The sequence below is a fragment of the Neophocaena asiaeorientalis genome, unplaced genomic scaffold (assembly GCF_003031525.2).
Source record: "Neophocaena asiaeorientalis asiaeorientalis breed wild unplaced genomic scaffold, Neophocaena_asiaeorientalis_V1.1 scaffold76, whole genome shotgun sequence".
NCBI classification, from domain to species: domain Eukaryota; kingdom Metazoa; phylum Chordata; class Mammalia; order Artiodactyla; family Phocoenidae; genus Neophocaena; species Neophocaena asiaeorientalis.
The window spans coordinates 297,246-315,323 of NW_020173668.1; the positions used below are offsets into that span (position 1 = coordinate 297,246).

Here is an 18,078-nt window from a genome sequence, read left to right on the forward strand (position 1 = left end):
GCTGCTGCGTGCTCTAGAGAATAAGAGACAATGAAGTTTATCATTAAATGAGGAAAGTAGACATTAAACAATCAGGAAAACACCCAAATAACTAGTTACTCTTGAGTTAGACATTGCAAAGGGAAATTTCAGGGGAGATTCAGCTTCTTGGGTATCGGAGAGAGAGCTTCGCTGAGAAGAAGCATTTACGCTGAACCATGAAGAATGAGTGTGAGTTGGCCTGGCTGAGGTGGGAGAGAAGGCCCCTAGGTTTGGAGTATAGTGAGCAAGGTGGGGGGCAGCGGAGGAAGCACAAGAGATGAGAACCTGCCAGGCCATGCAGAGGATTTGGAACTTTATACAAGGACAGCGGGAAACCACGGAAGGGTGATGTGTGTTCTAAATTATCTTTTGAAGAAACCCCCCTGACTGTGTGTAGAGAATGGGTGAATTCTAAAGGAGTGGAGGCTGGAGGAGATGTGAGGAGACCAGTTGTTCTAGGTGAGAGGTGTCTTCCAACAGCGTGTGACAGGAAGGGGCAAAAGTAAGTGGATTCCAAAAATAATAGTAGGTAATATCAGTAGGACTTGGCGGTTGGTTAGATTTGAGGGGGTGTCAAAAATAACTCAGGTTTCTGGCATGAGCGACTGTGTGTGCCCCTGTTTCCTGAGGAGGAACTATTTGCTCAGGAGCCAGGGTCAGGCTTGGGCTGGGGAGATTGATTTCAGTGTGAACATTTTAGCTTCGAGGGATCCGTGATGGTGATTTGGTTCCGTCCATCGCCCTTTGAGGAAAGTGGAATTACCCACATTTGTTATTGAGAAACTGAGACTTGGAGAGGTTGGGTGGTTTGCCTGAGACTACACAGTGAGGACAAGGCTGAGCCTGAGCTGGAGCCCGTACTTTACCCCTAAAGCTGTGCTTTCCAGACCATACCACATGGGCCGCGTGCTACCCTGTCGGCATACCAGTTCTCTGCCTCCACACAACCCCGTCTGCCAAGTTGTCTGCCCTGATCGTCAAACAAGTCCCCAAGCCTCTTGTTCTCCAGGAGTCCTTCATGGAAGTGCAAAGGAGAGCTTTCCTGGCTCTGCCCTACCTAGAATTAGAACACACCAGGAGTCATCCCCACTTTTCCACGTATTGTTCACTCACTCAATCTTGTACTGTTCCGCTCACCTCTGACACATGTTGAGTGTAGGTCACCCAATCTGGACCTGGACAAGACTTCAGAAAACACAGTAGAGCCATTTGCATAGGACTTTACACTTCCAAAGAACTTAACAAATATTACCTCTTTGATCCTCGCCTCAGCTCTGGGAGAAAGAAAGGACATGTACATTCCTTCAGCAAACATTTTGGAACAGGTGCCCACCACGCACAAGATGCTTTGCTGGACCTTGGCCGGTGTTACAAGGATGAGTAAGATGCCGTCCTTGTTCTCAAGGGGTTTAAGGTCTACCAGGGAAAATAGATGATAGACTAAGAAGTTAAGGAACTTGTTTTGAGAGTTCCTCAAAGTTACTGTCCTCTAAATAAGGAATCACTTGGACTGCCTGTTGAAATAAAAATAGTATTCATACCACAGACCTGCTGAGTTGAACCCACAGGGTTGGAGCCTCAAGTAATTCATATGCTGCTCCTCAGCTAGTAAATGATCCACTTGAGATGTGAGCCTTTTCTGGCTACATTACCTACTTTCCCACTCCATTTTTCTGCCCTCTACTTTTACAGATGAGAGAATTGACACGTGTAGAACTCAAGTGGGTAGTGGCCCACAGTGAATTAGAGACAGAATTGGAATTAGCACCTGAATTTCCCTGATTTCCAAGCCCAACGCTTTTCTGCAACATCATTTAAAGTGTTAACTCTGTACTCTGGTTCTGATTGAAACCACTGCTTTTACTTGATCTGTACCCTTTTTTCCCTCTAAATGTCTTCAGTTATATAAGCTCTTAGGGAGCATTTATGTCATATTTTGTCAGCAAGGATTGTCTGCAAACTGGCCTCTTTTATTTACTATAGGGATGTGCTATGTTTCCAGCCTCAGACCATGGGGAAAATTCTACCCAGAGGCAGAATCCTTGGAAAGTTAGGGTGCCAGGAAGCTGCTTAAAGCTCCACCCTGGCAGATAAGGGAAACCAGACCAGTAGGACCAGGTCAGGGTTCAGTGAGTGTGGACTTTATCTAGAACTAAGGTCCTGGCAAGGTAGCTCTTTCCTGGTTACTACTCCTCGCTTTGGGCAGGGATTCAAGAACATTGCTTTGCCCCAGACTCAAAACACCTAGGTCAGCCTATGTATAGTGTACTTTTTATATCTATCTGTCTATCATATGTGTTCTATATCTTCATATACATGTATTGCATATATGTATTTGTATCTCATGTATATATCATCATATATATTATATATGTGTGCACATGTGAGATGTATATATTATGTGTGTTTGTGTATGTGTGCATGTGTGTACGTATGTATGTAAAAAAGAAAATAGAGAAAGCCCAGTAAAGACCAATTAGGTCTACATACGGGCACAGGTCATATAGCTTTTTGTTCAGGAACACAGACCTTGAAGTCAGTTACTTAACCTCTGTTCACTCATCCGAGAATGGAGATGTACTACCTGCCTCACCAGGCTTTTGTGATGGTTAAATAAGATAATGTATGTCAGATGTTTAGCATGGTACCTGGGAGCTAGTAAGAACTTAATAATTATTATCACAGAACAGGGATATTCTCGGCCTTTCCCTCATTTACACATTTGTGGTGGAGTGGGGCTAAGGATGAAGAGACCTCCCATTGGAAGGGGCTGATACCACCCAGCTTAAGCCAGTTGTCACCATATGAGACTAAAGCCCCAGTGATGCCAGAACTTCTGCCTTTTCAAGAGAAACCAGAAACCTGTATTTTTGAATATGAAATTGCCTGATTTTTTAAATTTTTAACAATTAATTTTAAACACACATATATACATATATGTGTGTGTATGTGTGTATACACATACACACACACAAATACCATAGGCCAACAGCAGGGATTTGTGGGCTGGTACCACTCTTCAGCTTTGCTGTCTGGAAGGTCACCAGAACTTTCCCTGCTTCCTCACACACCCTCTAGGCTAGGATGAGGAGGCTGTTTCACCATGTATTTGCAGAGCGCCCATCCTGTGTCTGGTGCTGGAGAGCATACCGGGAAGAACACCCTGTAACGATTGCCCTCTGGCAGAGAGGCAGGACTAACACAGCAGATGATAGGGAGCAGTGTAGGAAGGAGGAACATTTGTGAAAGAATGTGGGCTGCATTGTAAATAAAAGGATGAGGAAATGGAAGATTTCTGTGAACTGATACGGAGTTTCTTTGAGAGTATATTAAGTGAGAAATCAAAGTGTAAAAGGTGTAGGATACTACCTGTTGTGGAAGCAAGAAAGGAAAAAAGAGTATTTATATGTGTTTGCTTAGTTTTTACAAGAAGAAACACAGAAAATCAAAAACAAATGAAAGTGGTTACTTGGGGAGGAGTGGGATGAAGGGACAGGGACACTTCTGAATATACCTTTTAAATTGCATTTTGAGTTTTCAACCATGTAAATGTTTGACAGATTCAAAAAATAAAATTAAATAAATAAGCCTGAAAAAGCAAACCCTAAAATTACAGACAAATATAAAAAGAAACCTAGGGACTTCCCTGACGGTACAGTGGTTAAGACTCCACGCTTCCACTGCAGGGGGCGCAGGTTCGGTCCCTGGTGGGAGACTAAGATCCCACTGCTGCATGGTGCAGCCAAAAAAAAAGTAACCTAAATGCACTTCAAATTGATAACATAAAGAAGAATTCATCCAAAGTAACTTTCACACACAGTACTGGCTGTATACCTTTAGTGGGATATAGTCTAAGGACAGAAAGAATTGCAAGGAAACGCTGAACTTTACTTAGTAAGTTTGCTGTTGCCGGTGTTACTGATGTAGTAACTCTGAAAACAGTATTTGATGTATTACAGAAGAGAGCAAATGAGTAAATGTATTACTGTTGTTTGTGAACAAGGTTCTCACTATGGGAAAAGGAAGATAAAATATGGAGTTGGGGAAGATGAGGAAGAACCGTGTAGTGTTGGAGTCGAACAAGATTTTATTGTGAACTCACAATTTCTTAATTTATTTCCTGGCTCTGTCCATTGAAAGGGCCTAGAAGCAGTGAGGGCTTAGCAGCAATGAGCACCTAGCATCCAGATCTTGTTTCTAAATACATTTCCTACTAAAGGGAACCAGGGCTTCTTAGAGAAATGTTTGAGTCAAAGTCTGACATAGGGAAAATACAAGGTGAGCCTGGAGTATTTTTGTGTGTGTGCCAGAAAATAAGGATGCACTCAGAGACAGGTAGTGACACTTTAAAGGACACAGCTGGCTTGTAGAAGCTCCCACCAGCCAAACTGGGACAACTTTAACATTTTTTTAAAAGCAGTAATGGATTATAATGCATTGCATTGAGGGAAAAAAAATCATGAGTTCATAGCACTATTCCAGAAAAGGAACAAAATGACCTTCTTTGCAAGATTGCCTGCTAATAGATGTAGAAGGAATGATAGAATTCCTTCACCTCATCATGCTGCCCCTTCAACTTTAATATAGGTTTGAAAATTTTCCCAAAATGCCATTTTGCAGCCACCAGTGCAGTAAGTGGTTCAGGCCAGGATCATCAATGGATAGTAAAACTGTTGGGTGGGAAGCTGTTGGACAACAGGATATTCACCAGTCTCAAAATATCACCCCACAGATTTCCCACTAATTCAAATGGGAAAATATACTTTTACCATTGAGAAATCTTAGGAGCACCAACTTATCTAAGTAATCAAACGTAGGATCACCAGAAATGGGCAAGTTATGCTACATCACTTATCTAATATTATTCTAAAATGTGTAATCTGAATCTAATCCTGAGGAGACAGGCAGATCTGTTACAGGCCATTCAATAAGACAATTGGCCTGAACTCTTCTACATGTCAGTGTTAGGAGAGACCAAGAAAAGTGGGCAGGCAGGGGGTGATATTCTAAATTAAATGAATCTAAAAACCATGAACGAATGCAATTCTGAGATCTTTGACTGGATCGTGTATTGAGGCAGTTGGGGAACAACTATGTAGGAGATTAATGAAACAATTAGGGAAATTTGAATATAGACTATATATTAGATATTATTTTTTGTTTTTATTTTTTGGCTGTGTAGGGTCTTCGTTGCAGCGCGCGGGCTTCTCATCGTCGTGGCTTCTCATCGTTGTGGCTTCTCTTGTTGCGGAGCATGGGCTCTAGGCACGCGGGCTTCAGTAGTTGTGGCTCGCAGGCTCCAGTAGTCGTGGCTTGTGGGCTCTAGAGTGCAGGCTCAGTAGTTGTGGCTCACGGGCCTAGTTACTTTCTGGCATGTGGGATCTTCCCAGACCAGGGATTGAACCCGTGTCCCCTGCATTGGCAGGAGGATTCTTAACCACTGTGCCACCAGGGAAGCCCTAGATAATATTATCGTATCAAAGTTAAACTCATTGGGTGTGCTGATGGCATTGTGGTTATATAGAATTCCAAGGGTCTCGGGGGACATATGCTGAAATATTTAGGGGTAAAATGTCATGATGTGTGCAACTTTCAAATGGGAAAAAGTGTATAATCATAGAAAGATAAAGCAAGTGACAAATGTTAATTGGTGAATCTAGATGAAGGGTATATAGGTGTTCATCATGCTGCCCCTTCAACTTTAATAATAGGTTTGAAAATTTTCCCCAAAAATGTTGGGGTAAAAGAAATGTGAGCTGCAGTGGCCAGGGAATGCTTCATGGAATCAGTGCCATTTGACCAGAGCCTTGAAAAAGGAGTAAAGGAGGGATAGAGAGGAGAAGAGATGTAGGTCTTCATAAAGCAGAGGTGAGAATGAGCACAGAATCTTTTAGGATCCAGCAGAGGTAAGGAAAAGTGAACAAGTAATAAGAGTGAATTTGAAAGGTACTTGGATCCACTTGATGAAAGGCCTTTAACACCAGGTAAATGCCCGCACATCCGATCATATAGAGAGTAAGAAGGGAAATCATAGGTTCTTGACCAGGGGGGGCACCCAAGGAAATATTGTTTGGGAAAGTTAGTCCTTTGTGGTAGAATGCTGGAGGGACTGGAGAGTGAAAACAAGAGGTTTTTGTTTTTTTTTTTAAGTCATCCAGACTTGAGGCAATGGACATGTGGCTTAAAGTGATGGATATCAGTGATAATGTAAAGGAAGGAGCAACTCTGGGAAAACATAAAAGGACTTATCAGTCTCCATAACTGACTGGATAAATATGGGGGTTACTGAGAAGTTGATTCAGAAGATCTATCTCAATGATGCCGTTTAGAGAGCCACAAATTTTGCGGGAACTTCTCTACTCTCCTGGGCCTTCTCCATGCCTGTCAGATTTAGGCTGATTGGAATCTGATCTCTGCTGCCCAGTTTTGATCGGAATATCATCAGGAAGAGGGAGAGCCCACCATTAAAGTTTTGATCTGCTGATACAGGCATTTCTTCCTCCTCTAATTCAGTGGTAGTTTTTCCTCCTTTAAGCTCTCAAAGAGAAAAAAAAAGTTTTTTTGCATCTGTTAAAATTATACTTATGTTGTAATCCCCCATGTCCTCCACTGTCTCTGCCCTAGCCTGTGATTTTTTTTTTTTTTTTTTTTTAGGGAAAAATTTTTTTTTTTTTTTTTATAGAGGAACTATCAATGGCTGCTGAAATGATCCTTGTCTTTGCCCCTAACAGTCCTCTACAGCCAGGTACATAAACCTTGGCTTCATGTGCTTTGAGTTACGTTGAACAGCTCACAACCTAGCTCAAATGCAAAACCAAACCAGGTTAAGTTACCAGACCATTCCTTCTAAGCTTAAATGTGGGCATAGGAAACCAGTTTCCTGCAGAGTCAAGCAGAACAAGGCAAGGAGGAGGCCCAAGCTGTCCCAAGATAGAATGGGCTTTCTCCTGAAGTAGTAAGGAGGGAGAAGTGCAAGCCCATTCTGGGTAACCCAGGGGTGGGATGTTGTGGATCAAGCCGAAGACAGCAGATGAGCAGCTGGAATAAAAAGCCTTTTATAGTTCATTCTGAGAATCCCTCACCGATGTGGGGAGTGGAGCTGTTGCCCTTCAGTGTTTATACTAAAGTTCTATATGTATACCTCATCCATTACCTGCAAGTGACTGTATCTTATTCGTTTTTGTACCCCGTAGTGCCTGGCATAGTATGTAGAGCAGCGCTGTGCCGTTGAACTTTCTGCAGCGATGGAAGTGTTTTATTCTGCACTGTCCTGTATGGTAGCCACTAGCCATAGTACAACTGAGAAACAGAATTTTTAAATTTAAATATCTACATGTGGCTAGTGGCTGTTGTATTAGATAGATAGCACGGGTCTAGAATCTAGGACTTCTTTTTTTTCCATTTTACTGAGGTATAATTGACACACAGCACTGCCTAAGTTTAAGATGTCCAGCATAGTGACCTGGCATCCGTGTATTGCAAAATGATTACCACAGTACGTTTAGTTATCATGCATAGATTCTAGGACACTTATTAAATGATGAGCTAAGTTGAATCTTTACCTTGGATGAGGAGGTGGGGGGTGGCAGGGCATGATGGACTAGGGTAATTTGAAGAAAGCCAGAAGTTGTAGCTTCTGGAAGTTCACCTTCTTGTCTGGCTGACAGGTGTAGTAATGGGGAGTAGAGTAAGAAGAATATCTAGGAAGAAGGAACGGTATGGGCAAAGACAGGAGCCGGAAACCATGGCAAGAGAAAGAACAGTGAAGAGCAGGGACCAAAAATAGGACGGCGCATTCACTGTGTTAGGCACAGGGGGTGCTGATCAACAAGACCACCCTGACTTCGTGGACCTTACAGCCCTACGGACAAGCGCACAAGCAGCTCCACTGATTGTATGCAGTAAGGATAGGTACTGGGAGCTGTGGGAGACAGCGGAGGGGCATCAGGCAGTACTTCCTTTTCGATGCTGTGCCTAATGGCCTCGCTTGAAGACAGGGTGACCTTTCTCCCAAGTACAATGGGGAAGCTCTAAAACGTTCTAATCAGCAAAGTGGCACAGGTAAATCTGCATTTTAGTAAGGTGGTTCTACTGCATTGGCCAGTTTCCACCCCGGGTCCTTCTTAGCTTGATTGTGGTTTTTCTTTTAAACCAACCACCTCCAGTGTCTTGTCTGGTTTATGTCTTGTTTGGTTTTTCTTCCCTGCTTCCTCCTTTCCTGCATCACTCTCTCCTGGGCCCCACGCTCTCTTCTTCCTTGATGTCCTTCTCTCTCTGATCCAAAGATCAGCCAGTAAAAAGCAGTCTCACCTGTCCAGGTAAGTGGGGTGCCAGGGTGAGGGGGGAAGAAGACCCCTCTTTTAAATTTAAAAGTTATTTATTTGTACTGTGTTGTATTTATTATTTGAATAGTTAGTACCTTCACATGACTCAGAATTTAAATGGTACGAACAAGAAGATAAGGAAAAGATTCCAACTCCATCCCTTTGCCCCTGGCACAGTTTCCTTCCTCAGAGGCAACCAGTGATCTATGTTTTCTTTTGTACCCTCTCAGAGGTATTTTACACATTTTATATATATGTAAGCAAACATATAAACAAATCATTCCTTCTCTTTTACCGTCTACATAATTCTGCATCTTCCTTTTTCCACTCAACAGCATGTCTTGGAGACTATTCCTTATCGTATATAAAGAGCCCCCTCATTGTTTTATGTGACTGAATACTGTGCCATTATATCGATGTACTGCAGTTCATTTAACCAGTCACCCCTTATGAACACTTAGAGTCTTTGCAGTGTTTTGTCACTGCACACAGTGCTTACATGAAGCCCCTTCTGCATAGTCATTTGCTAGATACGAATAGGAGACCCCCTCTGGAGGGGCAGCAACTATTGAGTAGGAACTGGCAACTTGTACACGTTTCTGAAAAGGAGAGGCATAGCAATGATCTGAGCTTCTCCTCTTCCTGCAGGGGCCCTATTATTAGATCTGGTTTGGTGATCCGTGGTACCTTGAGGTTGTAGGGCCTTAACAGTTTCTAAGCAGGGTGCCTCAAGCTGGCTGTAGGAATGGGATTGGAATACTACCAGCAAACAGACCAGATTCCTGTTCTCCCATGGTACACACAAAATAAATGGAATTTCAGAGGTTTGGGTCATCATTGTACGCCTCCTTTCTAGAACAGGGTACAAGTTGCCAATTACCCAACAGGTAAAGTTGCCAATTACCCAACTAAAGGCCTAGTTACCCTCCTAGAGACACTTGTTTGGGAGAGGGACGAAGAGACGAAGCTAAAGTGAGAGAGAGTGTCTCTGATACAGCCACTGCAGTCCTCTGCTGTGTCCCTGCAGGCCTCTGTGTGTTTGTGACCCTCCCATCCTTGCCTTCCAGTCCCCCCTTCCTTAAAAATCATCACCTAAAACTAACTAGCTGTTTGGTTTTTTCTTGTCTTTTTCTCGCATTCATTTTCTCTGCTGCCTCCGTTCTGTTCCATCAGCCCCATTGCAGCCTGGTAAGACCCAACAAGCATGTATATTTGTTCACACCCTGTTCTTGCTACTGTCTCTTTGTCTCCTGACTCCAGGAAGGGCTATTTCCCTTCACGCCTTGCTGGCTATTAAAGAGATCATGCTTGCCTTGCCAACCTAGGATTCCAGATAGGTGATGTTGCCAGTGGTGTAGATGTGGCTGATCTCCCACCAGATTGAGCGGGTTACAGGGTGAGAGGGTCGGTCTCTTGTTACCCAAGACTCAGGGCCCCTTTGACAGAGCTTCTTTCTGCTACAAGGCTGGTCCCTCCCTGCCCAATTCATTGTTGTGCTTTTCTTACTCTTTCTCCAGGTTAAGTAGCCTGTCTTTGGGAGATTCAGCACCTGAACGCAAGTCCCCTTCCCACCACCGCCAACCCTCCGACACCTCTGAGACAACAGGTAACCTTCTCGGGGCATTAACACGTAGACACAGAGGTGTTTACCCATACAGACAGATCTGTATACCCCAGATATAAAACAACTTAGCCTTTATATTGAGCTCATAATGTGTGCTAGGTATTGTGTTATATGCTTTATACAGATTACCTTATTCAGTCCTTTTATCAGTTGTAGAAAGTAGATTTTATCATGCCTATTTTATGGATGAGGAAGCTGAGACACAGAGTGGTTAAAAAATTTGCCAAGTGTACAGGCTTGTAGGAGACAAAGCCAGGACCTGAAACCAGTTGAGTTTTAACTCTATAATTCATGCTTTCTCCATCACAGGAAGCAGTCACACATACCTGCACACATGCACGATGTCTAGTACACGCCCATAGGGATGGAGTCAGTTAGGAGTTATAGTCTCTCTTTCTTTTTTCCTACGCTCTGCATATGGTTGTATGTGTGACAAACAGGGTTTTCTCTTGTCATTTATCCTTCCCTGGATTTTGACAAGGGGCCAGCCCTCAGTCACCCCACGTGAGTTACCCAGCTCTGCAGAATCAACAAGCATTGGTGTCCCATCTGCTGTATTCATTGGACGTAATTTAATGGAAAACTTCCAGTCTCACTTAGGCTTCAGTCCCAGGGCTGCTTCTCTGTAACACTAGCCTTCAGGCTGGAGTTGGCCATCCCCTTCTTCGACTAGTCTCACCCAAACAGGCCTAAAAAGACAGACATACATAAGAGAGACAAACATCTCAGCACCTCAGGGAAAGGAATTTCTTGTATAGCATACGGAGTAGATGACCGGGTTTTGTCGATCACTGAGGAAGGCAGGCATTTCAATAGTGTGTGTGGGCAGGAAAAGTCTGGGGAACCTGGAAAGGCTTTCTGGAGGAAGAAACACACTGGGACCTCCCTGGGTTGGTCTTGGCTTGTGTGCACTAACTTTCTGATGACAGTTCCTACCGAACTCCCTTCTTTCTGCTCCTTACCTCTCACCAGGTCTCGTTCAACGCTGTGTCATCATCCAAAAGGACCAGCATGGCTTCGGCTTCACAGTCAGCGGGGATCGCATTGTTCTGGTGCAGTCTGTACGGCCTGGTGAGTGTTGCGTCCCTGCCACCTGCAGTTCTTACAAAGTTCTTACAAAGTTCTTACAAAGCCACCATGTATGTGATAGTGCCATAGGACTTGAAGGACTTGCACATGCTTTCTCTGGAGGCCTGGGCATCCTGGGGCATGAATGATTCATTCTAGAACTGGTTCCCCAGGGGCATCTGGGGAAGTCTCCACAATGCTAAGCTTCCAGGCAGAATTTCTAGGGATCACACTCCAGGCTTGTTTCCCCTGTTGGAAGTGTGAAAATGGCAGAATAGCCTTCAGGTCATCAGGCAGGTGCCTGATTGCCCTCCAGGGGAGCTCCTCGTCCTGGGTTGGAAGATGCCGTGGAGAAATCGAAGACCCGCCTTCTTCTTTCTCACCTTCACATGACCTTGCTCCGTGCACGAATGGTCACTGTGCTGCAGCAGTTCACAGTTGAGACAGGCACACTGGTCTAAATGTATTTGCAGATATTTTAACAGTAAGTAATAAATGACCTAAAGATGTGTGTTGGACAGTACGTGGGAGGAAAGGGTGTTTGTAAGTTTGTATTTGGGTAGTTGGTGGTTCGAAGCTAAGTATTTCCCTTGTGATCAGTTTAGGAAGCCTCCTTAGAAGAAAATAGGATTTCAGGAGTAGTTTGAAAGATGGCCATGGAAAACACATTGGCGGGATAGAAATTTGGTGGGAAGGGAGGGCATTATAAGCAAATCGATCGAGTAACCAGTGATGTGTGAAAAAGCTTCAGATATTTCAAAGCACTATCATATGTCAGGTGGTAGAATCATTGCTGTTAAGTGACCCAGACTGAAGAAGGTGATCAGGAAGGAGCCGGGAGTAGGGGAGAGTATGAAGCAAGTATCCCTAACACAGGCAAGTATCCGTAACAGGAGTGAACTTCAGTGTAGCCCATGGGATTGGGCCTGGCACCGTGGTGCATCATAGGCTTGAAGAAGAGTACAAGGAAAGGGGTAGGGGGCAGGCCAGCATTTTCCCACTAAGTACAGTGCAAAATGGGAAGGAAATATACTTACATAATTTGGGAGAAATATTTGGGATTTATTTAATGGGAAAAGTGAAAAGAGAATTTCAAATTTATGACCAAAATGAGGTATGTGGATCATACAGGGATATAAATAATTACAGCTCCTTATGTTTGGTAGTTAACTTTTGTCCGTGAGAGGTTTGTTTTTCATATCCTAGGGTAGAGCTCTGAAAAGATACTTTTATTCTTTGCTTCCATATTCTCTCAAGGTTCCTGGACTAGGGTGAGACAGAGCAAGTGGGACTGCCAGTAACTTGTACTTTGCCTCTATGGTCTGTTTGATACAAAAAGTATGGGGACCCCCTCCAGTGAAGTGTGAGTTCAGCACTCTTCCGATTTTGCCTCCTCTCAGACCTGGAGAGGAAGGAACAAAAGGATGGCTTGCAGTAAAATACGAGTTTTGGAAAATCTGTGTATGTATGAGTACTTCGGGCAGGAGAGAAGAAGAGAATTCATTTGGATTGGCATTGAAATCATAAGAGCAACAAAGCAGTTGTTGTCTTTTCCAGATTTTAGGCTTCTCAGTTCACTGTTTCTCAAAGTGTAGTCTGTGTTCTGCCTACATCAGAATCACCTAGGCCCTTAGGATGATTGAAATCCTCATTCCGGGGCCCAGTCCCAGAAGTACTGAATCACTTGCTAGCAAGGGGGTCAAGGAATATGCTTTTTAACAAGTTCTCCTGGTGAGTCTCATGCTTACTGAAGTTTAGAACTTCTGCTCTAATTCCGTTACTCTGAAAAGTTTAATTTCTTTTAATCCCTAAGTTATTAGAAGTCACCTCATGTGTTTCATACATTCAGGCAAAATAGCTCTTTCCCCTCCACCTTTAGTTTCTAGATGACAGTGTAAAAGAGAGTTCTCAAGCTACTTGCAAGTACTTTTCCATAAATAGCACACTTAAGATGAGGGTAGTCTGGGTCCCAATACTGAAAAGCCAAATTGGAATGTAGTCATCACTGTAATTTCTCTTTTCAGACTAGAAACATCTAGATGTGCTTTGTCGGAGTTTTGTTTTGATCAGATGAATGGAACTTACAGATTTAAGGATCATCTTGGGGCAGATTTACAAGAAACATAATTTTTATGCTTCTCGTGAACTTCTTTCTTTTTTTTTAATAAGCTTTCTGAGTGAACATATTTTAAATATTTATTTATTTATTTATTTAGCTGCATCGGGTCTTAGTTTCATTACGCGGGAACTTCCGTTGCAGCTCGCAGGCTCTTCGTTGTGGCACACAAGCTTCTCTCTAGTTGTGACGTGCAGGCTCCAGAGCACGCAGCCTCAGTAGTTGCGGTGCACAGACTCAGTAGATGAGGCGTGCGGGCTCAGTAGTTGTGGCACGTGGGCTGTCTAGTTGAGGCAGACGGGCTCAGTAGTTGTGGCACGGGGACTCTCTAGTTGAGGCACGTGGGCTCGGTAGTTGTGGTGCGTGAGCTTAGTTGCCCCATGGCATGTGGGATCTTAGTTCCCCACCCAGGGATCGAACCCGAGTCCCCTGCATTGGAAGGTGGATTCTTTACCACTGGACCCCCAGGGGAGTCCCTCATGAACTTATCTCATCATTAGTGTTTCTTATGCTTCCTGGGTATAACTTAAACTAGGACTCTTAACTTATTTAAAACTACATTTGGCCTTCCATATCCGCAAGTTTCGCATCTGAGAATTCTGCATCCATGGATTCAACCAACTGCAGATTGAAATTTCCATCTGCAGTTGGTTGGATCCACAGATGCGAAACCTGCAGGTGTGTACTACTCCATTTTAAGTAAGGGACTTGAACATCTACAGATTTTGATATCTGTGGGAGGTACTAGAACTAATCCCCGGTGGATACCGAGGGATGACTGTACATGGTGATCAAAACCACTGCAGCTCCAGAACAATTTTTTAACAGAAAATAAAGCAGTGATCATTATCATCCTTAATGCTAGGAACCCCCATAATATCCTTGTGAACTTCTCAGGGCTTAGGGACCACAGTTTGAAAACGCTTGTTATGATCCTTTTCTCATATTCCTCTTAAAAATGATTATTACTTCAGCAATTATTTACTACAGTGAACTCGTTCTTCCCACTGGATAATAGAAATAACTCTTATTTGACCTTGGAACATCTAGACACATTCAAATAAAGCACACATTACTCTCCGCAGAGCATGGCCCTGCCTCTCTGCCACCTTGGCCTGGCTCTCAGAGGAGAAGTCTGGCTTCTGAACCAGGTGGAGGAAAGAGCAAGAGATGTGTCCTTATACAGTCCAGTCCAGCTCAAAGGGAGTTGTGTCACTGGAGCAGAATAGGATGTACACCCAGCATTTGAGGCACTTAACACAGAGAGGTGAGAAGAGATTTGAGGGGGAAGGTGACCTGACAGGGTTGTTGGTATAGATTCAGCAACCTCTGGAAAGGTTGTGGGGCTCTGCTGACCAGGCCTTCTCCTTCCTCACAGGAGGTGCAGCCATGAAAGCCGGTGTGAAAGAAGGCGACCGGATCATCAAAGTGAGTGACCTTCCCTCTCCGCCCCCAGAGGAGGGGGTGCAGCGTCACTTCTGGCCTTGGCCATCCTCCACACTTCCGTTTTCGTACCAGCTGTCATCAGCCACTGAGTAGGGGGGTGGTACCATGAGAGTGAGTAGTATAATGTGACAGAGACTGGGGACTAAGGTAGCTGGGTTCCATATTCTAGGCCCTTCTTGACTCTGACCAAGCTTCTGTAATGTTTTACTATGCTAGAGAACATTGATAAATGGCTCCCTAAAGGAGTGGCGATTGACCACTGACCAAGAGAAGGATCCCCTGGGCTTCCACTGCCATTACTCAATAATGTCGTTTGTCCCCCAACAGGTGAACGGCACCATGGTGACCAATAGCTCACATCTGGAAGTGGTGAAGCTTATCAAATGTGAGTTGGGGAGAGCTGACAGTGAAAGAAATTAGGGGATCAGATGGGGCACGGGTGGAAGCAGGCCTGTTGCCCCAGGAGGCTTCCTTTGTAGACGTGCGAGGCAGCCGAAGTCTTTCTTCTTGGCCTGATCATCGTAGACTACCACAGTTCCCCACTGTCATTTCAAGTGGAGACACTATTAGTCTCTCATCCGACATCTCTATTTTTCCACCCATCTTTGCCCTACGTTTTAGATCATATTCTACTAAGACCAGGTCTCACTGAGATACCACTCACTCCCCTCTCCCAGTCCCAGGAAACAAGGGACTGGGCAGGCAGCTCCCACATAGTTATGGGTGGGATTTTGGTTGAGGTCTCTGCATGAGGAAAGGGAAGGAAGGGATACTTGTGTTGATGCAGGATGGAAGGACAGGAATTAGAGAACAGGTGGGGCATTAAAAGTGAGGAGAACTTTACCTGCAGAATTATAAGCTTAATAGAAGGAGAAGGGAGAACCCCCTCCTTTGTACCTTGAATGTCTGCTATTGAGAACAATACCACTTGAGCAAGCCTCTCTTTGCCTTCCTCCAGCTGGTGCCTATGTCGCACTGACCCTCCTGGGCTCTTCACCCTCGTCCATTGGTGTCTCTGGGCCCCAGCAGGACCCAGTCCCAGCAGGAGCTCCCCGAGTCACCCCTGTGATCCCACCACCACCACCCCCTCCACCTCTGCCACCTCCACAGCGCATCACAGGACCCAAACCTCTGCAGGTAATGGTCTGCCTACTCCTCTCCTCATTCTGGTGTCCCTTTGAAGAGCTCCCCATTGGAATGAAAGCAGGTTAAATCAAATGGCAGGCTGGCGGAAAGAGACAAGCCAAAGAGCTGTATGAAGACCATCAAAAAGTAGAGCAAAATGAGAACTGCATTAAAGGGGTGTTCCATGCCTTAGTGTCCTCTTTCCATGTAAGTGCATATTGCAGTTTATCAGATAGCAGCATGCAGTGTGTTTCCTGTGTGTGTGCAAGACTCTAAGGAGGCCCTTTGAGAGTTCTCCTCCCCGTCGGGGAGAAGGTGCACACCTCCAGCCATGGTCAGAGGCATCTGTAAAGACTGTTGCCAGTCATTGTTACAAGGGTATGGAATAAGTCAAGGAGTAGGGGAAAAGGCTTCCTGGGGAGAAAGGCTGCTTGGAGGAATGAAATATGGAGCCTAGTCTGTAGGGGAGAGAGTCAAGAAAGGACAAGAATAGTAGGGAGAGAACCCAAGGACCCGGATAACCTGTGTGAGGCGTTAAAAGAGGACAGGAGGCAGATAGGAATAGGGAACAGGATTTTCTGGTTGGAAAGAAGACCGACCAGCAAGTCCTGGGAGACTTCAGAGAGCAATTGATAACAGATGTGATTACAGCCAGAGTTTCTAGGAAATTAGGAATGAAATCAAAATCAGATTTTATGTTTACTGAATTTCAGTGAGATACTGAGTGTTATACAAAACATTCTTACGACCCAGGCTCTACTCTCATAGCTTTCCTCGACCGGGAATCAGCTAGTAGACGAGAATAAAAGCTATTGATCTGGTCCCCAGTTCTCACTACTGTCGTATTTTCCATTCTTAGGATCCTGAATTTCAAAAACATGCCACCCAGATCCTTAGGAATATGCTGAGGCAGGAGGAAAAAGAGTTACAGGTAAGGTCGCTGCTGAGGGTAGACTGGCCATTGCCTTAATGAAATAATACTTTATCAGAGCAATCTGCCAATGTGTACAACTTAATTTGCAGGCCATATCCTATCACAGTAAAACCTTAAAAAGTCAAACTTCAGGACTACTAAAGAATTGTCATAGGCCAGTGGAATTTGTTAAAGCAGAATTTGATGGATAGAGTGAATAGGGTAATAGAGCTTATGGTAATAGATTAGAATGGTGACTATGTAGAGAGAATACAAACAAGTGATGAGACAGGTAGAATAAAATGAGGGGACATGAGAACTGAGGAAAATCAGTTGGAATTGATCTTAGAGGTTCTGGGAAGGGAAGGATAAGAGGGAAGGAAGGTGGGGGTGGGGGGTGAATGCCAGGCCAGGCTGATGGAGGAGGGGATGCAGAGAGATTTCCAGGCCTGGGGAATGATGCACAGGGAGAACAGGAAGAAGATTAATTTGGCTGGACGGGAATAACCAGATTCCTATAATAGCCATGGCTTACAGTGGGCTCCTTGCTCCTTCATTTCAATTCAACAAATTTCTAAGTTCCCACTGTATGTAAAGCATTGCTTTAGTTCCTACAGTATACAGAGATTAAAACGATTAGACAGTTCTTGCCCTCAACATGTTTACAATCTCATGGGGAAAATTCATATTACGGTAAGAGAGTGGGAGGAACAAAGAGCTTGCAATAAGAGAACAAAGAAGAGAGCAGTTAATTAATAATGGGAAATGTGAGGGAAACTTCACTGAGAAGATTGTATTTCAGCTGGGCCTTGAAGGATAGGGCTCAGTAGGCAAAAGAGATGAGGAAGAGAATGCTGGTAAATGGACAGCATAGGTCAAAGGCACCAAGACATGAAAATATACTCATTTATTTAACAGACTTTGAGTTCCTGCTGTGTGCTAGGTACTGTGTGTGTGCTGCAGTGGAGGCATGGGCCAGTGCTAGGGACAAAGGTTAGAATGGTTATAAAGATAGGTGAGAGATGAATCTTTCCTTTAAGGAGTTTATAATCCAGTAGAATATCAATGGATGAATGAAGATAAAGTTGTACTGCACTATAATAAGTGCTGATACTTGCATTTTGATGCAAGTCATAGAATAATCAAGATAGTGTGGTACTGGTATAAAGATAGACCTATAGATCAGTAGAATAGAATTCCGAGTCCAGAGATTAATCCATACATCTATGGTCGATTGGTTTTTGACAGTGTCAAGACAGTTCAGTGGAGAAAGAATGGTCTTTTCAACAAATGGTTCTGGGACAACAGGATATCTATATGCAGAGAATGAATTTGAACTCTTACCTCACACAATAAACAAAATTTAACTCAAAGTGCATCAAAGGGCCTTCCCTGGTGGCGCAGTGGTTGGGAGTCCGCCTGCCGATGCAGGGGACACGGG

At 44.1% G+C, this 18,078-nt stretch overlaps 1 protein-coding gene across 1 annotated transcript in view; it reads left to right on the forward strand.

The window, feature by feature from the left end:
* The window catches only part of ARHGEF11 (Rho guanine nucleotide exchange factor 11), a 105,762-nt gene that overhangs the window by 47,535 nt on the left and 40,149 nt on the right, over window positions 1-18,078 (forward strand). The window contains exons 2-7 of the mRNA XM_024748341.1: window positions 9,863-9,951; window positions 10,942-11,040; window positions 14,532-14,581; window positions 14,927-14,984; window positions 15,558-15,736; window positions 16,584-16,655. Of these exons, the coding sequence (XP_024604109.1) occupies window positions 9,863-9,951; window positions 10,942-11,040; window positions 14,532-14,581; window positions 14,927-14,984; window positions 15,558-15,736; window positions 16,584-16,655 (547 nt within the window). The remainder of the gene's footprint in view (window positions 1-9,862; window positions 9,952-10,941; window positions 11,041-14,531; window positions 14,582-14,926; window positions 14,985-15,557; window positions 15,737-16,583; window positions 16,656-18,078) is intronic.